Raw genomic sequence first — 22,530 nt, 5'->3', positions numbered from 1 at the left:
GCAGGGGCTGTAACCATGAGAACAGGGCCCATGAGCGTAACCGTGATAACAGATCCTATAGCCCGAACTCTGGACAGCCGGTGTTTAAACGAAAGTGATAATAAACAGCTTAAATTTTGGGAACTGGGAAAAACGGCCTTCCTCACTGTCTGCATGTGATCAGGCATGCAAACAGCCCCGAGGTGAAAAAGGTGACAACATGTTTTTTATTTTTTTTCGGGTCAGGTGTCACACAATTGGCCTATTTGGATTCAAAACGGCTATAAGTTTGCATGTCTGCATATGATAATGGTCATTGCTCAAACCCACGGAGGAGAAAAATGCGGATTAGACAGAATAACTGACAGAGGTTTCCTTAACGTTAACCCATTCAAACCGGGAACGCAACATACGTTGTTTTTTTTACTGTTAGGATTTAGAAGACATTTGTAGAATCCCCAGAAGCAAAGATTTGAGTTACAAATGTTTGCTTTAAAAAAAATATATATATATATTTTTTTCTTCTTCTTTTTTTTTTTTTTTTCAAAGATTTGCACAAATTGTCCACGATTTTTCAAAAATAGCAGATCTACAAGCTCGTAGCGAGGGGTCCTCACCTGGTCCATGGTTTTGCACCCGTCCACCAACACGCCCACGGGCTGGGTGTCCTGAAGAGACTCCTTCAGGTCTTTCAGCTCCTGTTCCTTTGGGGACAGACCCTCGTCCTGAGAGACATCACATACATATGACCAGAACTTAATAGCATATAGGAGACATGTCACCATGTTCATAAACATACCATTTGTGTGGTAAAACTCTTCAACTTTAAATAAATAAACTTTACTTTAAAATGCAATGTAGAAATACTCAAGTTGCAAGTAAAAGTAAGGTATTCAAAATTGACTTGAGTAAAAGTACAAAAGTATTGGTATCAAAATGTACTTAAAGTACCAAAAGTAGAAAGCACTCATTGTGCAGAATGTCCCATTTCACAAGTTAAAAAATCATTTGAAAATAGCCGATCTACAAGCTCACAATGCGTCGCATCGCGACGCATTGTGAGCTTGTAGATCGGCTATTTTCAATTGGCCGAAATGTATATAGGGCTGACGTGGTTAATGTATGTTTTGTAATAATAATCTAAATCTGCAAAGTAACTAGTAACTAAAGCTGTCAAATAATTGTAGTGGAGTAAAAGTACAATATTTGCCTCTGAGGTGTAGTGGAGTAGAAGTAAAAGTATTGAAAATGGAAAATATTCCAGTAAAGTAAAAAATCCTCAAAAGTGTACTTAACACATTGAGTGCCAGGCAGTGGCGTTCCCAGAAAGTACATTTAGGGCAGGCGAGATTTTTTTCTCTACCCCCCCCCCCCCCTCCGAAGGGGAGGGGGGTACTCGGGGAAAAATCTCGGGGGGAAATCTCGGGGGAAACAAGTTAACAACAACAATACACTGACTACAAAACATTAATAAAAACAATATGCAAGTATAATAAATCAATCAATTATTAAGCAGTGGTCTCTTCATGTTGTTACAGTAGTTTAATGGCTCAAGCTGCTCTCAGACTCAGAGCCCCTTTTATGCGAGGTGAGTAGCCTACAGGTGATGGCCCAGACCCCCAGCTGGCTCTCCTGGCACCCCATGAAAATATAAAGGCACACATTTGCATCACTATAGGCGACGTCGCTCTGCGGAATGGATACGGTAGTGATTGGCTGCGACGAGGAGGTCCGACGGCCACTATTCTCTTTGGATTTTTTTCACTGCCTGTTTTTCAGTCTTTTACTTTATTTTCTAGGGGAGGCTAGATTTTAGTTGGGCAGGCGGCCGCCTGCCCTGCCTCTATGGTGGGTACGCCACTGGTGCCAGGGGTTTTTCAAAACAGGGTACCTCCAGTGCCTGGAATTTTAACCATTTTTGGACCTTTTTCAAGTAGTCACAAAACATTTTCAGTGATCACCGTCCTCACGGTGATCCCCTCATTACACACATAGAGGTCTCGTACAATCCGGGGAAAAAGATTACAAACATTCGGTAATCCGTTCCATAGTTTCAGCCAGTTGAAAATAGTCGAAAATACATCGTAAAAACAAAAAGTACACAGGAGCCGAGATACAGGCTTTTGAAGTCATAAGTTAACCAGGAAGTGGATTGGAGTCTAAATCTTCGTAAAATCATATCTCCTGGTGCTGTGAAGGAAAAAATATATTTTTTTTTTGCCCAAAAACGGCCATAACCGTTTTTGGCACACCTCGTTTGGATTATGAAAAACGGTCCGGACCGTTTTTGGCACTCAATGTGTTAAGTACAGTACTTAAGTAAATGTATTTAGTTACTTTACACCACTGTATAAAAGGCGTACGTAGTTAGAAATATCTTGTAGTCCAAGACAAGTTCCTTATTCTTGTCTGGAACAGTATTCAGTGTGAGATGACGATTGGTTCATTGGCTTCATCAGTAAGGGTTTGACCAATGAGCCAATGAAAAAAACACCTCTAGCTCGGGTTGCTATGGAGCTTGTGAGTTGTTGCCAGACTTTACCTGTGTCTTGGGAGGAACAGGTTTGATCTGGGCCATGTGACTGGAGATGGGCAGGATGTTGAGCTGGTCGTCGATCACAACACAAGTCTTACAAGACGCCAGAGACAGGATGAACCTGGACACAACCAAAACGCAACGCTCCATTAGATTTACCTTTAAACCATATAATAACTAGAAAAAGTGCTCCTCGGAGCACAGGTCTCCGCCAGGTCAGGTAGGTTATTGTGGCCTCCTGGTGGCGCTACAATAGGCCAATGTGAAAAGGGTGGCATTTCTTCCTCGGCCTAGTGGGAATGCGCGTGTGAAATTTCACGGAAATCGCAAGCTGCGTGCATAGTTTGAGACTTTTTTTCAAAACGGACCAATCCTGCAAACTTTGGAAGCCAACCTTAGGCAATTAGGATGGAATATGGGAAATCGGACAGATCCGTGTTGATCACATGACTATAGAGATACTGTGTACCAATTTGCATGACGTTTGGATAAAATCTGTAGGAGTAATATAAAGAAAATGGGTTTTGCACAAATCGACCTCCTGGTGACGCTATAACAGGCCCATGTGGAGTGTTTATGCAAAGTTTCGGAGCGACCGGGTCAACGGTGCTGGAGATTAGCTGGTAACACACGGACAGGACACATGGACGGACAGGGGGTAAAACATACTCTCTCGCCATGCCTTTCGGCCTGGCGGAGACAATAAACAATTCAATGGACGAGTATTAAACAATAAAAGACACCTACTGTACCTCTCATTGAATCTCCCCACCACGTCCTGATGTGCTTCTGTCCTGTATCGAGAATGCACGTCCTAGACCAAGAGCAAACACACTTTCATTTCAATACTTAATAACACTATTTTCCTTATTGATCTACCTGTAGCACAGTTCTCTAGTTTATACTGTTTGCACTGCTATTTCCTGCATTCGTTTGGTCTTGTTATGTGAACCGTTTTAACCTCTTTCAACCTGGCATCCCTATTTTGGCACGCCGTTATTATAGGCAAAATGTGGCAGCGAGAGATATGTTTAATGTATGTAATATGTTTTGCTAACTCTTGTTGTAAACCTATTTGCCCTTTTGGGACAATAATAAAGTGAATAAACATGGTCCTACTAAAGCAAACATAGCAGAGCTACACAACACTGTTTAGCACAACAGTAGTATAGTAGATAGAGCTTAAGTGGTTGAGCTGAACATTAAGTATAGATGAGCCTCACCATAGACATGGTGTAAAGCTGCTTCAGGGAGTTCATTGTCCTGAGCAGAATGACCACGATCCCCCCTCCTTCAACCGTCTCCACCGTTCTAGCCAGGAGGTTGGGGGTGAGGGCTTCAAAGTCCTGCAAATGTGCAAAGAAGAAGAGGTGAAATATGCACACATTATATCAGGCAGCTATATTTCCAAACTCATTCCAGGGGGCCACTTTTTTCTCCATATTTTCACCTTTCTCATAAATGAATGCCCTACTTAGTCATTCTAGTATGTCACACAAAAGTAGAAAAAATAGCAGATCTACAAGCTCAAAACGTGTCGCATTGACCCTAGAGGTAAAATGTTTATTTAATTTCAAATGCATTTAGTTATACTTATGCTAACTTAATGAACTTAAACACAAATACATTGGACATAAAAAACAGACAATATAATTGTAATACTAGTCATTAAGCTACTAATATAGACTGAAGTAATTAAAGCGGGTCATGTTTGCATGTTTGGAATTGTAACAGCTGAAATCAATAATATATCAGTATTACAATATTAACCTGTGGGCCGCAGTAAGTGAAGGTGGGGGCCGCCATTTGCCCATGTATGCACTATATGAACACGTCACAACAACCAACAGATGCCCAGTTTTCAAAAGCAGTACAGAGGGAACACACACACATCTTGAGTGTAGGACACACATGAACACAGCAGTGCTCATAAGCAGTACAGACAGGACACACACACACCTGTAGGACACACATGAACACAGCAGTTTCCATAAGCAGTACAGACAGTACTACACACACACACACACACACACACACACACACACCTGTAGGACACACATGCCGTATGTGTTTCCTAGGATCTTGTGCGTCTCGTTGTAGTAGCAGTAGCGGATGTTGGTGGCGGCGACGAACAGCTCAAACGGATCGTCCTGGTTCAAGCTCAGGGTTCCCGTTTTGATCTTCTTCTGGAGATGCTTCATGCGCTTCTTTCTGTTGCTGTTGATGCATCATGAGACAACGTCACCGTTTGTTCCTCCATGTTCATAATGTAGTCAATGGTAGTAAAAAATCCACCGACAGAAAGAGGATGTTTACCTGCTGAACCCGAGCTCTTTCTTGTAGCACCAGAGGACGGAGGGCCGCGCCCTGACAGTGGCTTTGGACAACATGTGATGCAGAATGACCACCTGAGAGAGAGAGAGAGAGAGAGACCCTCTGCTCATGAGACATTACATTACAGTCATTTAACAGACGCTTTTATCCAAAGCAACTTACAATAAGTGCATTCAACATAGGTAGGGAACAAAACTACTAATCACCAGAAGCATTTAAGTGCATTCTCTTCTAAAACAAGCAACCAAGAGCATACCTAGCGCTAAGGTAAAAGTGCAATATATCAGCTACCTATTTCCTTGAACAGATGAGACAAAATAACAAAATCAAATGAGCAAGAGATAAAACAAATAAGTGTATCGACTAAACAAGATCCAATAAAAAAATAAAACAAGAGTTTGTACAACTAGTTAACAACAAGTAGGCCAGGCAAAGAGGAAGGGTAGTGTTTCCTGAAGAGGTGGGTTTTCAGCCTGTGGTGAAAGATGGGCAGTGACTCTGCTGTCCTGACATCAGTGGGAAGTTCATTCCACCACTGTGGGGCCAGAACAGAAAAAAAGTTGTGACCGTGTGGATCGGCCAGAAGGACCCTTGAGTGACGAGGCAATCAGTCGCCCCGAGGTGGCAGACCAAAGTGGTCGGGCAGGGGTGTAGGCATCGACCATAGCCCGGAGGTAAGAAGGAGCTGTTCCTTTCAATGCCCTATAGGCTAGCACCAGGGTTTTAAACTGGATGCGAGCCGCTACGGGGAGCCAGTGTAGAGAACGGAGAAGGATAGTTGTGTGGGAGAACTTGGGGCGGTTGAACACCAGACGAGCTAAGGCTGCAGCATCCTCCGAATGAGAAGAACCTTGTTTGGCATTGGCTTGTCGACGGCAAACACAGTTCTTGAGGACAAAAAACATTTTAAATACTCCCAGCTCTGAGTCCTCCTGGGCACTAGACCCCGACAACCCCCGGTTCCAGGGCTGTACAGTGGCTAGCGGGACGGAGCGAGCCGCAGTGTTGCTTAGGGGTGGGCTCCGGGACCCCTAGGGGGTCTTCAGAGCTACTACAGAGGGTCCACCAAATCTTTGTGTGATAGGATTTAGTTTTTTTTTTACATTAACCACTTGAACCCTAGAATTCCTTTTCTGAGGGGAACATTAGCCGAAAATAGCAGATCTACAAGCTCTCAACGCCTCGCGCTGCGAGGCGTTGAGAGCTTGTAGATCGGCTATTTTTGGCAAAGAGGCTATAGGTGTAGAGGGAAAAAAGAGCAGACTAAGTAAAAAAAACAAAAAACTTTAATCTGAAACACAATTTTATACAATATAGAGTAGGGGGTCCCTGTTTCATCTCTCTCTCAGCTAGGGGGTCCCTTGGTCTGAAAATGTTGAAGACCCCCTGATCTAATGAGCACACTGACCTGGTCTCTACCGCGGTCTCCCACCACAACGAACAGGCTGCGCTGGTGCAGAGAGACGCCATTCTCGATCTGAACGCGGATTCTGTTGTCCACCTTCTTACGGACCGTAGCCATGGTGTCTGGTGCTGCTGGGGGGCAAAAAAACAATGGAAGGACCTGATTAGTTCAACTGATGAGGAGGAGTTGATGTCACAGTGTTGGTTTTGACAACACATTTTGATGTACCGGTAGTTTAGACATATTTTAGTCATCTGAAATGTTTTAGTTTTTGTCTAGTTTTAGTCAACTAAATATCATAAGATTTTAGTCGACTAAATCTACAGTTAATTTAGTCGACTGAAATGTATGTTGGCGGTGCCTTGATGGCGTCGCAATGGCAGATTTTACACTTGGTTGCATGCTGAAAATAGCAGATCTACAAGCTCACAACGAGCCGCAGCGCGACGCGTTGTGAGCTTGTAGATCTGCTATTTTCTATGCTATTTTCTGCTATTTTTCTATGCTATTTTGTCATGTGAGCTTGTAGATCTGCTATTTTCAGAGCGTAACACCCGAGCGCAACCAAACATAAAACGACTTGTCTTTTAGTTCTACTGGATCTCTTCTCCACTCGTCCCTCACTAACGTTTTAGTCTAGTTTTTATTTGTTGACGAAATTGTCAATATATATTTAGTCTTATTCATCATAGCTTAGTTTTTATTTCGTTTTCATCAGTGAAGAAAGGTAGTCGACGAACATTTTTCGTCATAGTTTTAGTCAACGAAATCAACACTGGTATTTCACAATTATTACATAGTCGTAATTATTTAGCTGTGCAATTAAAAACAGCTCATCTGGCTATTTTTCCACCATTTGAAAAATGTTGACCATAGTACATTATTTATTAGCATTATTATTACATTTATCATTATTGGTGGCAGTCACTTATTTCTTTGTATATTGTTAGTTATTTGTCATATGTGCCCTCAGTGCCCTGTGCATTGTTTTTGTTTACAAAGCCAAAAAGCTAATATTGTCATTTTGATTTTCCCAATGCCAAAAACACACGTAAATCACAGTTATTTGTAATGATACTTAAGGTAGGGTAAGTGATTTTCTTTGGCCAAAATAAGTGTTAAATAGCTCTATATTGTGATAGTACTCATTGCTATAGAGTGTTTGTTCAGTAACAGGAGTCTCCATGTCTCTCCAGCTCTTTAAAAAGAAAAGGCATTTTCAGGTCAGGATACCAATTTTATCCAATCAGGATAGAGAACTCAGTCAGGATATAGATTAAACAAGTGAAATGTGAAGTGATGACACAAAGAAATGAGCAGAACAACATTGGAACTGGAACACTATCAAAATGAAGCTGATAAATGGGTACTCTCTCCTGATTGGCTGAAATGTTGTCACTTGCCTGAACATGTATTTTCTGTTTATTAAAGAGCTGGAGAGACAGGGAGACTCCTGTTACTGAACAAACACTCTATAGCAATGAGTACAATCACAATATAGTGCTTTAACCTTTTAGTACAAAACGTTTTGTTTTAACCAAAACACATCACTTACCCTACCTTTAATCTTCAAACTTAACTTTGATTTGTGACAGCCCTATGGATCAAAACCAGTTCCAGGGGGTCCCCAGCCTAATGATCATAGATAATCTTCCCCATTATTACTTTTATTTCTTACATGTACAAGTAAATACAACTAGAGAACATATAGGATCAGTTACATGGACCCCAATGGAAACAAGCCATAGTGCTTTCTTGGGCTTAATCCTGCATCCTTTTGTATTGAACTGTACTTTCTCTACTTTTTTTTTTGTAAATTGTTAAAGTATTCAATCAAAGTAATCAATCAGTATTTTGATCAGAGTTTCACTGTTATATCTCTGTCCCTACATTACATGTCAGACCATATGATATGGTCCATATCAGACCATATCATGTCTAACAGCAATGTTATTAGATGGGGGTCCGACTACTGATTGATTGATGTACTTTATTTAGTAAGACATGAGAACATCAGTACATGGAAGTACAAATTCACAATACAAGGTCTACTAAACTGGAAGACTCATTAAGCCAGTGGTTCTCAAACATTTTCATGTCAAGGACCCCCAAATTGACACTTATTACCCCGTGGACCCCCATTTGAATAGATATGCCAGGGACCCCCTTAAGAGAAGATTTTTACGGCTCTCTAGCAGTGATTCTCAACCATTTTAATTTCAAGGACCCCCCAGTTTGACATGCATTAGGCTATACGGACCCCCATTTAATGGCATTTATATCTCTGGGACCCCAATTCATATCGGAAAATCAATGTTAATGTAACTCAGAGACGGGTCCATTTGGTTCCATTTGTACACTCTCTGAGTTACAGACCCATAAGGGTCCACTTGGTTCCTGTCCATCATTTAGCTGGGTACCCCCTGGAACCCCCTCAAGTACCCCTGGGGGTCCCCGGACCCCACTTTGAGAACCAACTCATTAAGCACAGAGCTTGTTTAAGATGAGATCCCCATGCACACAAATCATGATGAATGATACTGTATGGATGATACCGTATGTGCACATTAAATTGAGGATCATTAACATTAATAAGGTTTAGAATCACTAACGTTATAGGCTAATGAGGTGAAAACCACTGATATCACACACACATCAAGACAAAAATAAATACATACAACATGACTGGAACAGAACAGATACAACTATTGATTGATTGAACACATTATTAACAGATCATCTGATCATCAGATCATTAACTAAATCATGTTAACATGTAAACAACACGTACATGCTTACCTGGTAGCGGTTCTAAACAGTGTAGTATGATAGTTATAGGTGGAATCCAAGTATCTACAGATCTGCTGCCATGATGCTTCTGTTCTGACAACAACTCACGTGGAGACACCGCTTCATGGAGGACCCCGATGATGACGTCAATACTACGCGACACTAGGGTTCACCCCCCATGGACAGAGGGACTTTCAGCACTATGCCCCGTAGACACTCCAAACGTGTACAAATTGAAAATAAAGGTGCTTACCCCCACGTTCGAAATATAACCTCTCGCTACGGGGTAGTAGTTTAATGTAATAATCCATATCTTTCAATAAAGAAGTGTTTTAATCCCGTCTGTGGCCGAACATTGAGTGTAATTCCGGGTTTCACCAGATGCGCCCCCTCACTACCCGTCACTACCGCCCATTGGGAACTTCCGACAGAATCGGCCACAGTCGGCATTAAAACACTTCTTTATTGAAAGATATGGATTATTACATTAAAATACTACCCCGTAGTGAGAGTTAACATTTGGGGCATGGGGGTAAGCACCTTTATTTTTTATTTATATATGTTTGGAGTGTCTACGGGGGTTGTATACTACAGCTAAAGTTTCACCCATAGTTATAACTATAAATGTATTATCCATTAATAGAGTTATATATATATCGGTTTAGCTCATACCCATTTTTTTAAACGTATGTAAAAGTATCAATACTGCAATGTAGGAGCACTAAAAACAAGTTCACAAGTTTTTCAAATGTATAAACATCTTTTGAAAATAGCAGATCTAAAAGCTCACAATGCGTCGCATCGCAACGCATTGAGCTTGTAGATCTGCTATTTTCAAATGGCCTAAATGTATATAGTATATAAAGTGGTTAATGCATGTTTTGTAATAATAATGAAAATCTACAAAGTAGCTAGTAACTAAAGTTCTAAAAATAATTGTAGTGGAGTGAACAGTATAATATTTGCCTCTGATATGTAGTGGAGTAGAAGCAGAATTGGAAATACTCAAGTAAAGATATCTATAATTCAGTTCTTCCTAGTCAAAACTAAGTTTCGGATATCCATAATGACATTCCTCCTAGGAGGAACTGTCATTTGAGATATCCGAAACGTCATTCTTCCTAGGAGGAATGACGTCACTTTTCCCATTCATGTGTATTGGGCTTTTAGTTTTGGATATCAGTAACTGCATTCTGGATATCTAAAACCAACATTCTGGATATATGCAATAGAATTCTTACTAGGAGGATCTACTCTTTCAGATATCTACAATGCAGTTCTTACTAGGACAAACTACCATTTTAGATATCCGAAATTAAAAAATCATTCCAGACCTCCGTAATTACATTTAGTATATCCATTAATTCATTGTTACTAGGACAAATGGAATTATGGATATCCACAATTCATATTATTACTAGTAAAAATGTAATTTCAGATATCTGCAATTAGTATTATGACTAGGAACAATACAATTACAGATATACATAAATATGTTATGGATATCTGGTGACAGGTAGATATGACGCCATTTTAACATAAAAGGGTTGATTGACTATCTACAATTATATTTTAGATATCTCAAATAGCATTTCTCCTAGTAAAAACTGTATTCTTACTAGTCATAATGGTAATTAAATATATCCAAAAGACATTCTTACTAGTAGAAATTGTATTTCACGATATCTAAAGCTGTATTTGTTCTAGTCAAAATTAATCTTGAAATCCTTAAAAAAAAATAAGTAGCCGGTTTAACATTTAATAGCTAGACTGAATATGTATAATAGATATCTATAATTCAGTTCTTCCTAGTCAAAACTAACGTTTCGGATATCCATAATGACATTGAGATATCCGAAACGTCATTCTTCCTAGGAGGAATGACATCACTTTTCCCATTCATTTGTATTGGGCTTTGAGTTTCGGATATCCGTAATTGCATTCTGGATATCTAAAACCAACATTCTGGATATCTACAATTGAATTCTTACTAGGAGGATCTACTCTTTCAGATATCTACAATGCAGTTTTTACTAGGACAAACTACCATTTTAGATATCCGAAATTAAAAAATCGTTCCAGACCTCCATAATTACATTTTGTATATCCAAAATGTAATTAAATATAACCACAATTCATATTATGACTAGTACTAATCGAATTATGGATATCCACAACTGCAATTGTGCTAGGAACAATACAGTTCAATATATCTGTATTTATATTATCGATATCCATAATTGTAATTCTTCCTATCCATAAAGCAGTTTTAGATATCTATAACTGCAATATGATCGCTTTCCTTCCACCTGCAGAGGGCGCTGTTTTCCTTTTTTTTTATGGGTTCCCAAGATCGAATGCTCATTGATGCTTCAGTATAATCCTATACGAGCAAATGACCACGCTGATTGTCAAATACATTTATTATGTTAATGTCGCCATTGTCTGAAATTAGTCCAATCCTCACCTTTGTTTAGGGTTACACATGTCCTCTCCATATCCAGATCACACTGGAGCCATGTTGGTTAATTATATCAATGTCAGTTGTTGCCTAGGTCAGTGGTTCTCAACATGAGGTCCGGGGACCAACAAGGGCCATTAAGGAAATCCCCAGCAAATTGATAATTAAACATGCCAAAATATCATAAATTCACACAATTAGACAATTTAGCCTAGATTAGGAAAAAGGCTGTTCTGATCATACACTGTAAAAATGTAGGCTTTGGATCAAAGTAAAAAAATTGCTTCAACTTGTTACAAGTAAATATTTTACTTTTTCTCAACTTGAAAATTACCCTTCTCCAAAGCAAATATATCCACTTACTTTAAATTAAATACCAATGAATATTTTTTATTACAAATAAATCATTTTTTAAAATTAAAGCAATGTACTCTTTTTACATTAATTAGTTTTTTCACTTTGGTTTAAGCTTATATCTTAATTTACCGTAAGTTAAGAAACTCCTTCCAACCAATGAACATTTTTTATTTGAACCAAACCATAAATTCTCTTTGAATGAACCTGTATTTTCACTTTTATTTAAGCTTATATTTTAAGTAACTACAAAGCAAAATTATGTATAAAACAGTATTTTTTAAAGTATTTTTTTCACTTTAACAAAACCTAATGCGTTTTTGTCAACCTGTTACAAGTAAACTAATTACTTTACTCCAAGTTGAAAATGACACTTGAAATTACGAAGAGACACAAATTTATATTCAACATTTATTATGGCGTCTTCCTGAGAACAAATACCATGAATACAAAAATCGGAATTATTTTAACAAAGTGCCACGTGCATGTGCACGATATACATTCACTTCTGAGCCTGGAAAACCCCAAAAAATCTCAGATCCAATAAAACAAAGTGCCACGAGCATGTGCACGATACATTCACTTCCGAGTCTGGCAAACCCAACAAATCTCCAATAAAACAACACTTGCACACAAAGACAGAGAGACTGAGAGAAAGTGAGGTAGAGGCAGAGAGACGGGGTGAGATGGAGAGAGGCAAAGAGATACAGAAATCTTTTGAGGCAAAAGTGCTTTGGTAAAATATTAGCCCTAAACATGGCAACAGTACATTTTCTAAGTGGCAAAGTCATACAGTGCTAGATTAAGACAATACAAAAATATTACACCAAAATCCACATGTCTGTAATTTAACATATAATATCTGCAGTGATAAGACACATTTCAAGGAAAACATTCACAATTGTCATGAGGTCCAGGCAAGGTATTTTACACCTTCACAAATTGCCTGCCAATAACATGACTGGCGGACCATTTTGAACAAATCTTTGCCATTTGCTAGCTGCCAATGAGTGTTACCTCTTCCTTAAAAATAGCAGAGCCTTAAGGCTATATTAGACTAACCCAGTCTGTCTCATAATCAGTCAGTCAGTAATCCTATCAGTCTGTAACAGTAAACAGTCATTAAACCAGTCTCAGAAAATATTGGGAAGAAAAAAAAGCTTGTAAACAGGGACTGAAACCAACAAATACTGTAGCTCCTGCAAGAAGTCATCAACAGCCACACCAGAGACAAGAAAATCATGCTCCAACTTAACACATTTGTTGTATGTACAGTATATAGCAACATACATTTGTTGTAACGTTTGAAGTTTTTCAGAAAACTTAGGTCAGGATTTAGAATCGGCCTCAAGTCTAAATGGGTTAAATAAAACTGAGGCAAATTTACACAACAGAACAGGACACATCTTCAACATTGTGCATTTCATGGACAGAAGCACTTGACTGACTCATCATCTGAAATATTCTCCTGCAATTCATTGCTTGAATCTTGAGAGGGAAACTCTAAGCAATGCCAGGCTTTAAATTAAATCATTTATAGAAGATGCCTTGTGGCTTCTGGACTTCTGAGTCCTGAAGGCTCCATAAATATTTGTCTTATATGGGCACCCTTGAAAAAGACATGTAACAGTTTCAAAATTTAGCAGATGCTGTCCAATGTGACGCAAGTAGTCTTTCAAAGTTGTGCTTTGTTTGTATGCACACAAAAGGCATGTAAAAGTTGTCAGTTCAGCCTTTTCAGTGGGGGGTAGGGCCTGCATACAATAAATGTATTGTTCATTAATATTATATATTACGGTTGACCGAGTATCTGCCATTATGGCATTAACCACTTCAGGCCCTTATACATTCAGAACATCTGAAAAATAGCTTATCTACAAGGTTTAGTGGTTAGGGGATCGTAAAATAGTGGTCCACTGGTAGTGGGTAACGGGGGATGGTAACATATGGTGATTTTGGGGATCTATCTATCTATCTGTCTATCGGACTGTCTATATGTCTATCGGACTGTCTATCGGACTGTCTATCTGTCTATCGGACTGTCTATCGGACTGTCTATCTGTCTATCGTTCTGTCTATCTGTCTATCGGACTGTCTATCGGACTGTCTATCTGTCTATCGGACTGTCTATCGGACTGTCTATCTGTCTATCGGACTGTCTATCGGACTGTCTATCGGACTGTCCTTGACAGACAGACAGACAGACAGATCCCCAAAATCACCATATGTTACCATCCCCCGTTACCCACTACCCACTGTCTTTGGAAAAAGACAGAGACCCAGAGATAGAGACAGAGGGAATTAGAATGATAAATGGGTCTTATTGCTAAACCAAGGATGAATTAAATAATGAAACAAATTAAATAATCAATCTGAAATTATTAATTATGGATTAATAATTATGGAATGTCAAAAATGTCAAAATTCTACCTAGCGGTAGAAATGGGTATTAGAACCTTACCCTACTATACTACTCATGACGACGTCCAAAATGTCCATGATCGATTCTGTAATTCTTGAGAAGAATCTATCAAAGTTGTGCTTGTTTGTATTCACACGAAAGGCATGTCATTCTTTTACAAATAAAAACAAATTCAGGGACAGAATGTTTTAACCGATTTAGACCGGAGGTCGATTCTAATAGTGCCTTCTAAATCCTGTCCTGAAAAGTATAGTTACAAATAGGGGTTCACGCCCTAAATGGGTTAAACGAAGTGTGTGTGATTTGTAAGGCTCACATTTAACCTTGCTCCAAGTAAATAGTTTACACTCTTGCAAGGTTCTGTACCCTTTGGACATATTTTTGCTCTCTGTCCATTTCAAATCTAAAGAACATAAAAAAATAATTTGTCCCATTTTGGCTGAGGTTTTACAGGTTGGCTCAAAGGCTCCATCTCTATCCATATAATTCTTTTACAAATAAAAACAAAATTTAGGGACAATGTTTTAAACAGAATGTGTGATTTGTAAGGCTCACATTAACCTTGCTCCAAGTAAAGATGTGATTTATAAGGCTCACATTAACCTTTCTCCAAGTAAAGATGTGATTTTTAAGGCTCACATTAACCTTTCTCCAAGTAAAGAGTTTACACAGGATCTTGCAGCTTTGCTGCAAGGTTCTGTACCCTTTTTGACATCTTTTTGCGCTCTATGTCCATGATGATTTTCTGAAAGGCATCAAAACTATACTTGAGCCCTTCTGGATACTTTAAGTCCAGGGCATAGATAAGGCCAAACAGCATGGCACACGCAGAAGCAACTGAGGACAGCCCACTGAGTACCTCAACACCATCAATAATGATGCCAATTTCCACCGGTTCGCAGAGAGGACCTTGATTTTCACGCAGGACAAACACCCCCATGGTGGTGTTCGCAAGCTCCGTCTCAGCCTCATCCTTCTGGACAACCTGAAGACAGACAAGGAGGGAGAAAGAGAGAACATTAGCATTTGTCACAGTTCATCATCATAACCTTTATTTCAGCTCGGAGTACAGTTGAGGGGCAGGCCCTCATTTTCAATGTAGCCGAGATACAGAACACAGTAATCAACAGGAATAGACATTCACATACAGCAATAAAATACATGAATCAGAATACAGAAAGAACTCAAAAACTAAAATAGTCAAAGAACTAGAACAGATATATCATAATCAAATAATTAAATAAAGCAGTTACAATCCTGAACAAAAATGTTGGAAATCATTTCCCTGAAACTACCTAAAGATGGAAGTGATTTGATTTTCAAGGACCTCTGGAGCTCATTCCGGGCAGATGGAGCACTGACAGAAAATGCTGTCTTGCCTAACACCATCTGCGCAAAAGGAACCTTGAGCGTCAGGAGATCACTCGAGCGGGTCTGGTATGTAATAGGGTTCTGAACCAACAAAGAACAAATATAAGGGGGGAGCATTCCTGATATGGCTTTAAAAATAAATAGATACCAGTGTTTATCACGCCTCTCAGTTAAAGAGGATAAGCCTGCATTCCCGTATAGTGTACAGTGATGGGTACCATAGGTGTCACCAGAGACCCATCTTAGGGCAGAATGGTACACAGTGTCAAGGCGTTTTAAAATTGATGGAGCAGCAGTTCTATAAATAATGTCTCCATAGTCTAAAACCGAGAGAAAAGTGGCTTCAATAATTGTTTTCCTACTGGATGCAGGAAAGCATGATTTATTTCTATAGAAAAACCAATTTTTTTGTCTCAAGGTTATCAATGTGAAATTTAAAATACAATTTCTCATCTAGCCAGATGGGTAACACTTTATAATAACTACACACTATAAAGCATTAGTTAAGCATTAGTAAATGCTTAATTCATCATGAACTCATCATTAGTAAAGCATTATTCTTACATTACTAAGCATTAGTAAACACAGTTATAAATGGTTCAACTATACACTATTAAGCATTAGTTAACTATTAGTGAAATACTTAATTCATCATTTGTATAGCATTATTCATTACGTTACTAAGCATTAGTAAACACAGTTATAAACCTTCCAACTATACACAATTTACAATTAGTTACGCATTAGTAAGTACTTAAGTCATCATGAATTCATCACTTATATAGCATTAATAAGCGTTTGTAAACACATTTGTAATCGTTGTATTGCCCATTTATAACCTAATCGGTAATGTGCTTAATAACTGTATTCTCATACTTTATAAATGATAGATTCACCATTTATAAATAGGCATTATATCAATTTACAAACCAGTTATTTATGAGTTGTTAATGGTTCATAGGATCATTTATAAAGTCTAAGTAAGCACCATATACAAGCCACTTTTATGCATATTTATGTGAAGATTTGTACATGGTTAGTGAGTGTGTTAATACATGTTTTATAAACACTTATTCATACTCAATAAATTATTTATTAAGGTAGTTACTACTTGTTAGTTACGTATTTTGCGTGAGCCCATGTAAAGTGAGGACTATCTATGCCTTATAAAGCATTTACAAATGATATAGCGTGAGCCCATGTAAAGTGAGGACTATCTATGCCTTATAAAGCATTTATAAATGAGATAGAAGCAGTGATATATAGCAAATGTAAATATTTATTGCAACAAACGGTAGACACCGAAAATAGACAGAACATGGCCCTTGCAGTCATAATAAAATAAACATTTTTGTACCGTATGAAAAAAAAGAAACAATCTGCAATACTATTCACAAGTAAATATTACTTGTAATACTTGTAAATATGGCTGGCTGAATAAAGTGGATCACAGTGCCAAATACAAATGTGTCAAAAATCAGCAAATAAATATGTTACATCCATCTAAACCATTGGTTCTCAAAGTGGGGTCCGGGGTCCTTGAGGGAGTTCCAGGGGGTCCCCAGCTAAATGATAGTTTAGGCACCAAATGGGCCATTATGGGTCTAACTCTGAGTGTACAAATGGAACCAAATGGACCCTAACGGGTCCATTTGGTTCCATTTGTACACTCAGAGTTAAATTGACATAGATTATATAAATTGTGGTCCATAGGATAGAAATGCCATTAAATGGGGGTCTGTAGCCCTAATGCAGGTCAAACTGGGGGTCCTTGAAATTAAAATGGTTGAGAATCACTGCTAGAGCCGAAAAAGAAAATTCTCATATGGGGGTCCCTGGCATACAGTATCTTTTGAAAAGGGGGTCCGCGGGCTGATAAGTGTCAATTTGGGGGTCCTTGACATGAAAAAGTTTGAGAACCACTGATCTAAACTACTTCAGAGCAGGTGTGAACTGTGAAAAACTTCCTAGATCCCTAGGCCACCTCTTCTACTTTCCTAAAAAAAAAGACAGCGAAGCCAATTCAGATCTCAGAGGAAGATATGGAAGGCAAAACGGAAGAAGAGATCGAGATGATGAAAATAATGGGATTTGGCGGCTTTAACATCACAAAGGGTAGTAAGACTGTTGGATCAGTCAATGCACATGCTATCAACGTATCAGAAGAGAAAATACAGGCAGTATATGAATAGAAAAGGTGGATTCAACAGACCACTGGACTTCATTGCTTGAACGGAGGAATGAGTCGCATAATACTTCAGAAATAAACCTTTGATAGCTTCTCCTCCTCATGAAAGTGTTTGGTTTTGTGCTATTTTTTACGTCACAAAAGCTCACTTTCTTGAGAGGGGCAGGAGCTTTCCAGAAGCCTTATAGGCTTTGACTGTGTCCTGTATATCTGGGTCCTGCTGAATTGGAATTCATTCATTGGAATTCACATTCTATAGCAAGAACAGAGAGTTTCCCCCGTCGAACGTTGTGGTTTAGAACCAGTTCCTTATACTTGCTAGGCGCAGCAATGGACAGCTCCGCGATTGGAGCATTGGCCACCACTGTGTTGCGGTTCACACCGACACTCTTGAATGCAGCAGACATGGTCCCTCCTTTGTTGAACAACTTAAGGATCTTTTTGTACCGGGCCACCACCTGGTCCGGAGTATGGGCTGCAAATACAATTGAGAGAACATAGAATTAGTTTTCTCAACATTAAGGTTTAAACACAGACAGACACACAGACACAGAGAGAGAGAGAATGTAGGCTTGTGAGTAATTTGTTTTACCTCTCTTTGGGTTTGTTTCCCCTTCTTCTTGTCCTCTGACGAGGACATGTCAGAGGAGGAGTCAGAGGTACTCTCAGAGGAGGATTCCATTGAGGTGTCAGAAGAGGAATGTGAAGACACACGGGTTGCCCGGGTGGATGTTGTGTCCAGGGTGGAGGTGGATGAGGTGTCATCTTTTTTAAGAGCTGTTAAAACAGAAAAACAGATAACAATTCAAACAGAAGGTTTCAAAACACATGGAACATTTGTAAGCTTGTTTTGTTTGCATTCATTTAACTTGACAGTTATTGAGAGTTTATTTGAGTTGTGGTGGAGCAGTGATGTACAACTTACTCAAATGTAACTCTTAACTCTCTCTCAATAACTGTCAGTGTAATAATGATACAAAGCTGGTTGAAAATTGGCAGTGTTCCTTTAACTAGAAAGGGGGGGGGGGGCTTTAGACAGTAAAAAAATAAATAAACAACAATAGTGTAGCCTACTTACATAACAAACAAAAAAAAACTTAGTACGGACACATGTATTACCTTCAGTTTGTGAGCTTGTAGATCTGCTACTTTCAAAGGGCCCAAAATGTATATAGGGCTGAAGTGGTTGATGTATGTTTTATAATAATAATCAACATTTACAAAGTAACTATTAACTAAAGTTTTCAAATATCTGTAGTGGAGTAAAAAGTAAAATATTTGCCTCTGAGATGCAGTGGAGTAGAAGTAAAACTACAGAAAATTGGAAATACTCCAGTAAAGTAAAAACAATATATTATCAAAATTGTACTAAGTACGGTACTTGAGTAAATGTACTTGTTACTTTACACCACTGGTGTGATGTCTGCTGATTTACCTGCTGCCAACTGTTCTTTCAGATAGTCTCTCTCCTTGGTCAGCTCATCAATCTTCTCCTGTTGCCATCCTGCCTTCAGTTTACACATCTCCAACTCATCAGCAGTTTTTTTGTCTGCCAGTAGTTTAGTAGGGGCCATGGACACACCTAATAATATAAAGTATTAAGTAAAGTTAATTATTGAATGAATCTATCGTCTAGACTGAATGAATCGTGACACACACACACACACACACACTTGAAAGGAAGCACGTTACTCACCACTAGTCTTGTCAGCGACGGACGCATCTATATCCACAACAGCATTCTTTTTGGCCCGTCCCCATGTTTCCCGCACAGGTTTTCGGCTTGGCTCCGACTTCTCCATATCAGACACCTCTGTGATCCGCTCCATTCACTCAAACCAACATGTGTTTCCTCCTTCGCTCTGTGACTTCGCTCTGGTCCTTGACATGAAAAGGTTTGAGAACCACTGATCTAAACTACTTCAGAGCAGGTGTGAACTGTGGAAAAACTTCCTAGATCCCTAGGCCACCTCTCCTACCCCAAAATCAAAAATAGTACTAAACCAAACTTTCATGGAGGAGGAGAAGCTATCAAAGGTTTATTTCTGAAGTATTATGCGACTCATTCCTCCGTTCAAGCAATGAAGTCCAGTGGTCTGTTGAACTGCAGAAAGAGAAGGAAGAACTACAGCTAAAATGGGGTTCACTAGAGCAGAAGAAAGAAGCATGTACATGCCAGCTAGAAGACTGACAGTGAAAATGTATATATACACACTGTACAAGGGACTATTGGCACAAAGTTTGCTAACACACTGGCACTTAAACATATTTATTTTAAAGAGGGGCAGCAGCTTTCCAGCTGCTATCAACCCCCCCCCCCCCAACTCCAACAATACTACTTGTACTTTCTGGAAATGTCATGAATTAACCTGCCAAATGCACCATCACAGTGTTTCTTTGCAAGCCATTCATTCCACTCTATCACTGCAAGGTGGTCAGAAAGCAAAGTCTCTGTACGGTTTCCCCTGAGCCTCCAGATCTGCTCCTTGTAGGATCTCCAGGCCCTCTCGATGTGCTGAGTATGGGCACCACTGCGTGGATCTACATACCACCTGCTGTGGTTGACAGTGTGGTGATTATACCCTAGTTCAGGAAGTATACGGTAAGCACGCCATTCGTCGCTGAGAATTGATGATCCAACCCTGACATGATGGGCAATCAAAGGGACAAGATGGGCTCGAGTTCTTCTCTCTACAAGTCGTAGAATTGGCTTTCTAGAATTTTGCTTCACACCCAGCATCCCAAAGACCCACTTCTTTCTTTTCCACCCACCAGCCATTCTTCCTCTCCCATACTGAAACAAACAGAAACAAAACAACAAACACATATGTAAACAGACACAGTATGAATAAATACATTGGTTGACTGTATTTCACAATTATTTGAAGTAGGCCTAACTATTACTATAACACACACACACACCTTTCTTTTGTGCCGAAAATGGCTCTCATCGATGACAACAAACTCCCTTCTTCCACCAATCTGCTGGCCTGTACGCCTTCTCATCCTTTCAATTGCTGTGACACATACATTCCTTATTTTTTTTGCCATTTTACTTAGAGTTTTTGAACTGCCTGCAATCGTGTCCTCCATCATGTCTATCTGCCGCAGGCGTAGACCCTGAGAAAATCTTCAAAGATAAAAATAAATCATGTTTATTGTTAACATGTAAAGAAATGTAAGTGAATTTCCTAACAGGTGTTGTTGGACTGTATTTATCTTTGTGAGCCACTGTTTGTTCTATGGCCTCTGATGTAATCATGCAGATACCAGAGACTGGCAATGTAGTGAGCTGTTAGGCTATTACTTGCTTACCTGTACAGGAATTCCATCCAGTTACGGATGGAAATTTTGGAACGACTGAAGATTGACTTGTGCCTGATCGATGTTTGTTTAGGCCTGTGTGTTGCATGTCGACAGACCCTAAAAGAATGAGAACATACAACTTTTAAAAAATATATAATGGAAATTCCATGTCCCCCATGCCATGTTGGGAGTTAGAAGTTACTGCAACATCATATTGTTTTGCTCAAAATCAGTGGTTCTAAAACCTTTTCATGTCAAGGACCCCTAAACACAAATTAGACCCCCATCTGATACGATTTCTGTTTTATTACATGGAGTGTATGAAACCCATGACCAGAATTGTCATACGTTCGGTCATTGTGTCACCTATGGATGCAATAATAGTCAAAATACATAAACATTTTTTTTTGCTGGGGACCCCCACTTTGAGAACCACTGATCTAACACATTTTGTAACTCAGTTACACTTACATACATTTAGATAGGCTAGTTACTATATTTGTAAGAACGTGAAAATAGCAGAGGATTAACAGACCTAGTCTGGGGAGAGACACCACCTCCCTGCCCAGAGCAGTAAGTTCTGGGCTACAGCTGCAGCCAAATATGCAAGCCTCCCCAATTGTCCCAAATAAGCTAATATTAAAGTATTCCATGCAAATGCAATGATAGATACTGTTGCGGCTGATAACAAACCCTATGTAAGATCAGCCGGCAGGCTAAGCCTGGGAGAGTTAAAAAGTGCATTAAAATACTCAGTTCCAAACAAATGCTCAAGTTTAAAATGTTTACTGTGCAGTGTCACCAATTATTACAATTTAAAATATATAAATCTGTAATAAATATGTGCAAAAGTTAAGTTAAACAGTGAGCAATTAACAATAATGCAAAAAGCGGTCAACAAAAATATAGCTCTCCCAGCTCCCCCTACCTCCAAGGGCAAACAAACCAATAAAGGTGAGCAGGTGAGAGCCACATTTATAGTCACCGGAGGCCACCCACAAAGGCACACCCACCAACAAGGTGCCAATAAGGTTCCTCCAGCAATCACATACCAATAATCCCATCCAGTGCACAAATACAAATAAAATCCTTCATTTGGCTCCGACAGATACAATTTGACAGTATGTCCACAGTATCACTAAAACAATGGGTGGATTAATAACACGATTTACTAATTTAATACTACGTTTTATAACTCCCACACACACCCCCACCCACCCGCCCACCCACCCGCACGCACGCACGCACGCACGCACGCACACACACACACACACACACACACACACACACACACACACACACACACACACACACACAGAAACACACGTTGTCTAGAGTTACATTCAGTTATGTAATTAGTATAATTGTGTATTTCAGATATAAT

General features: G+C 39.3%; 3 protein-coding genes across 8 annotated transcripts in view; 1 reads left to right on the top strand and 2 right to left on the bottom strand.

The window, feature by feature from the left end:
• nat10 (N-acetyltransferase 10) overlaps positions 1-9,146 on the bottom strand; it is a 34,370-nt gene extending 25,224 nt beyond the window's left edge. For 3 of the 5 annotated variants that reach the window (XR_014600985.1, XM_084060099.1, XM_084060096.1), the window contains exons 1-8: positions 9,054-9,146; positions 6,258-6,385; positions 4,832-4,923; positions 4,561-4,732; positions 3,739-3,861; positions 3,268-3,329; positions 2,522-2,636; positions 597-704 (exon numbers count right to left, since the gene is read on the bottom strand). Coding sequence is in view for 4 of the 5 variants with exons in the window: in XM_084060099.1 (XP_083916225.1) it covers positions 597-704; positions 2,522-2,636; positions 3,268-3,329; positions 3,739-3,861; positions 4,561-4,732; positions 4,832-4,923; positions 6,258-6,371 (786 nt within the window). In the remaining variant the exon portion in view is untranslated. Of the gene's footprint in view, positions 1-596; positions 705-2,521; positions 2,637-3,267; positions 3,330-3,738; positions 3,862-4,560; positions 4,733-4,831; positions 4,924-6,257; positions 6,386-9,045 lie in introns of all 5 variants that reach the window. The other 2 variants (XM_084060097.1, XM_084060098.1) reach the window with 2 other exon arrangements.
• Positions 1-22,530, top strand: part of LOC311047414 (cerebellin-1-like) — an 878,463-nt gene that overhangs the window by 469,737 nt on the left and 386,196 nt on the right. The gene's annotated exons all lie outside the window — the stretch shown is intronic.
• LOC311047419 (uncharacterized protein) overlaps positions 17,372-22,530 on the bottom strand; it is a 5,371-nt gene continuing 212 nt past the window's right edge. Inside the window, exons 2-7 of one of the 2 annotated variants that reach the window (XM_084060128.1) lie at positions 21,156-21,263; positions 20,763-20,970; positions 19,537-20,634; positions 19,276-19,422; positions 18,433-18,617; positions 17,372-18,315 (exon numbers count right to left, since the gene is read on the bottom strand). In XM_084060128.1, the coding sequence (XP_083916254.1) occupies positions 18,217-18,315; positions 18,433-18,617; positions 19,276-19,422; positions 19,537-19,669 (564 nt within the window). In that variant the 5' untranslated portion in view covers positions 19,670-20,634; positions 20,763-20,970; positions 21,156-21,263 and the 3' untranslated portion in view covers positions 17,372-18,216. Of the gene's footprint in view, positions 18,316-18,432; positions 18,618-19,275; positions 19,423-19,536; positions 20,652-20,762; positions 20,971-21,155; positions 21,264-22,530 lie in introns of those variants that run through there. The other variant, XM_084060129.1, reaches the window with a different exon arrangement.

This window comes from Gymnoscopelus microlampas, assembly GCF_963454915.1.
Source record: "Gymnoscopelus microlampas genome assembly, chromosome: 6".
NCBI classification, from domain to species: Eukaryota; Metazoa; Chordata; class Actinopteri; order Myctophiformes; family Myctophidae; genus Gymnoscopelus; species Gymnoscopelus microlampas.
The sequence above is the reverse complement of the archived record's forward strand: the minus strand, read 5'-3'. Positions and strand labels throughout refer to the sequence as shown.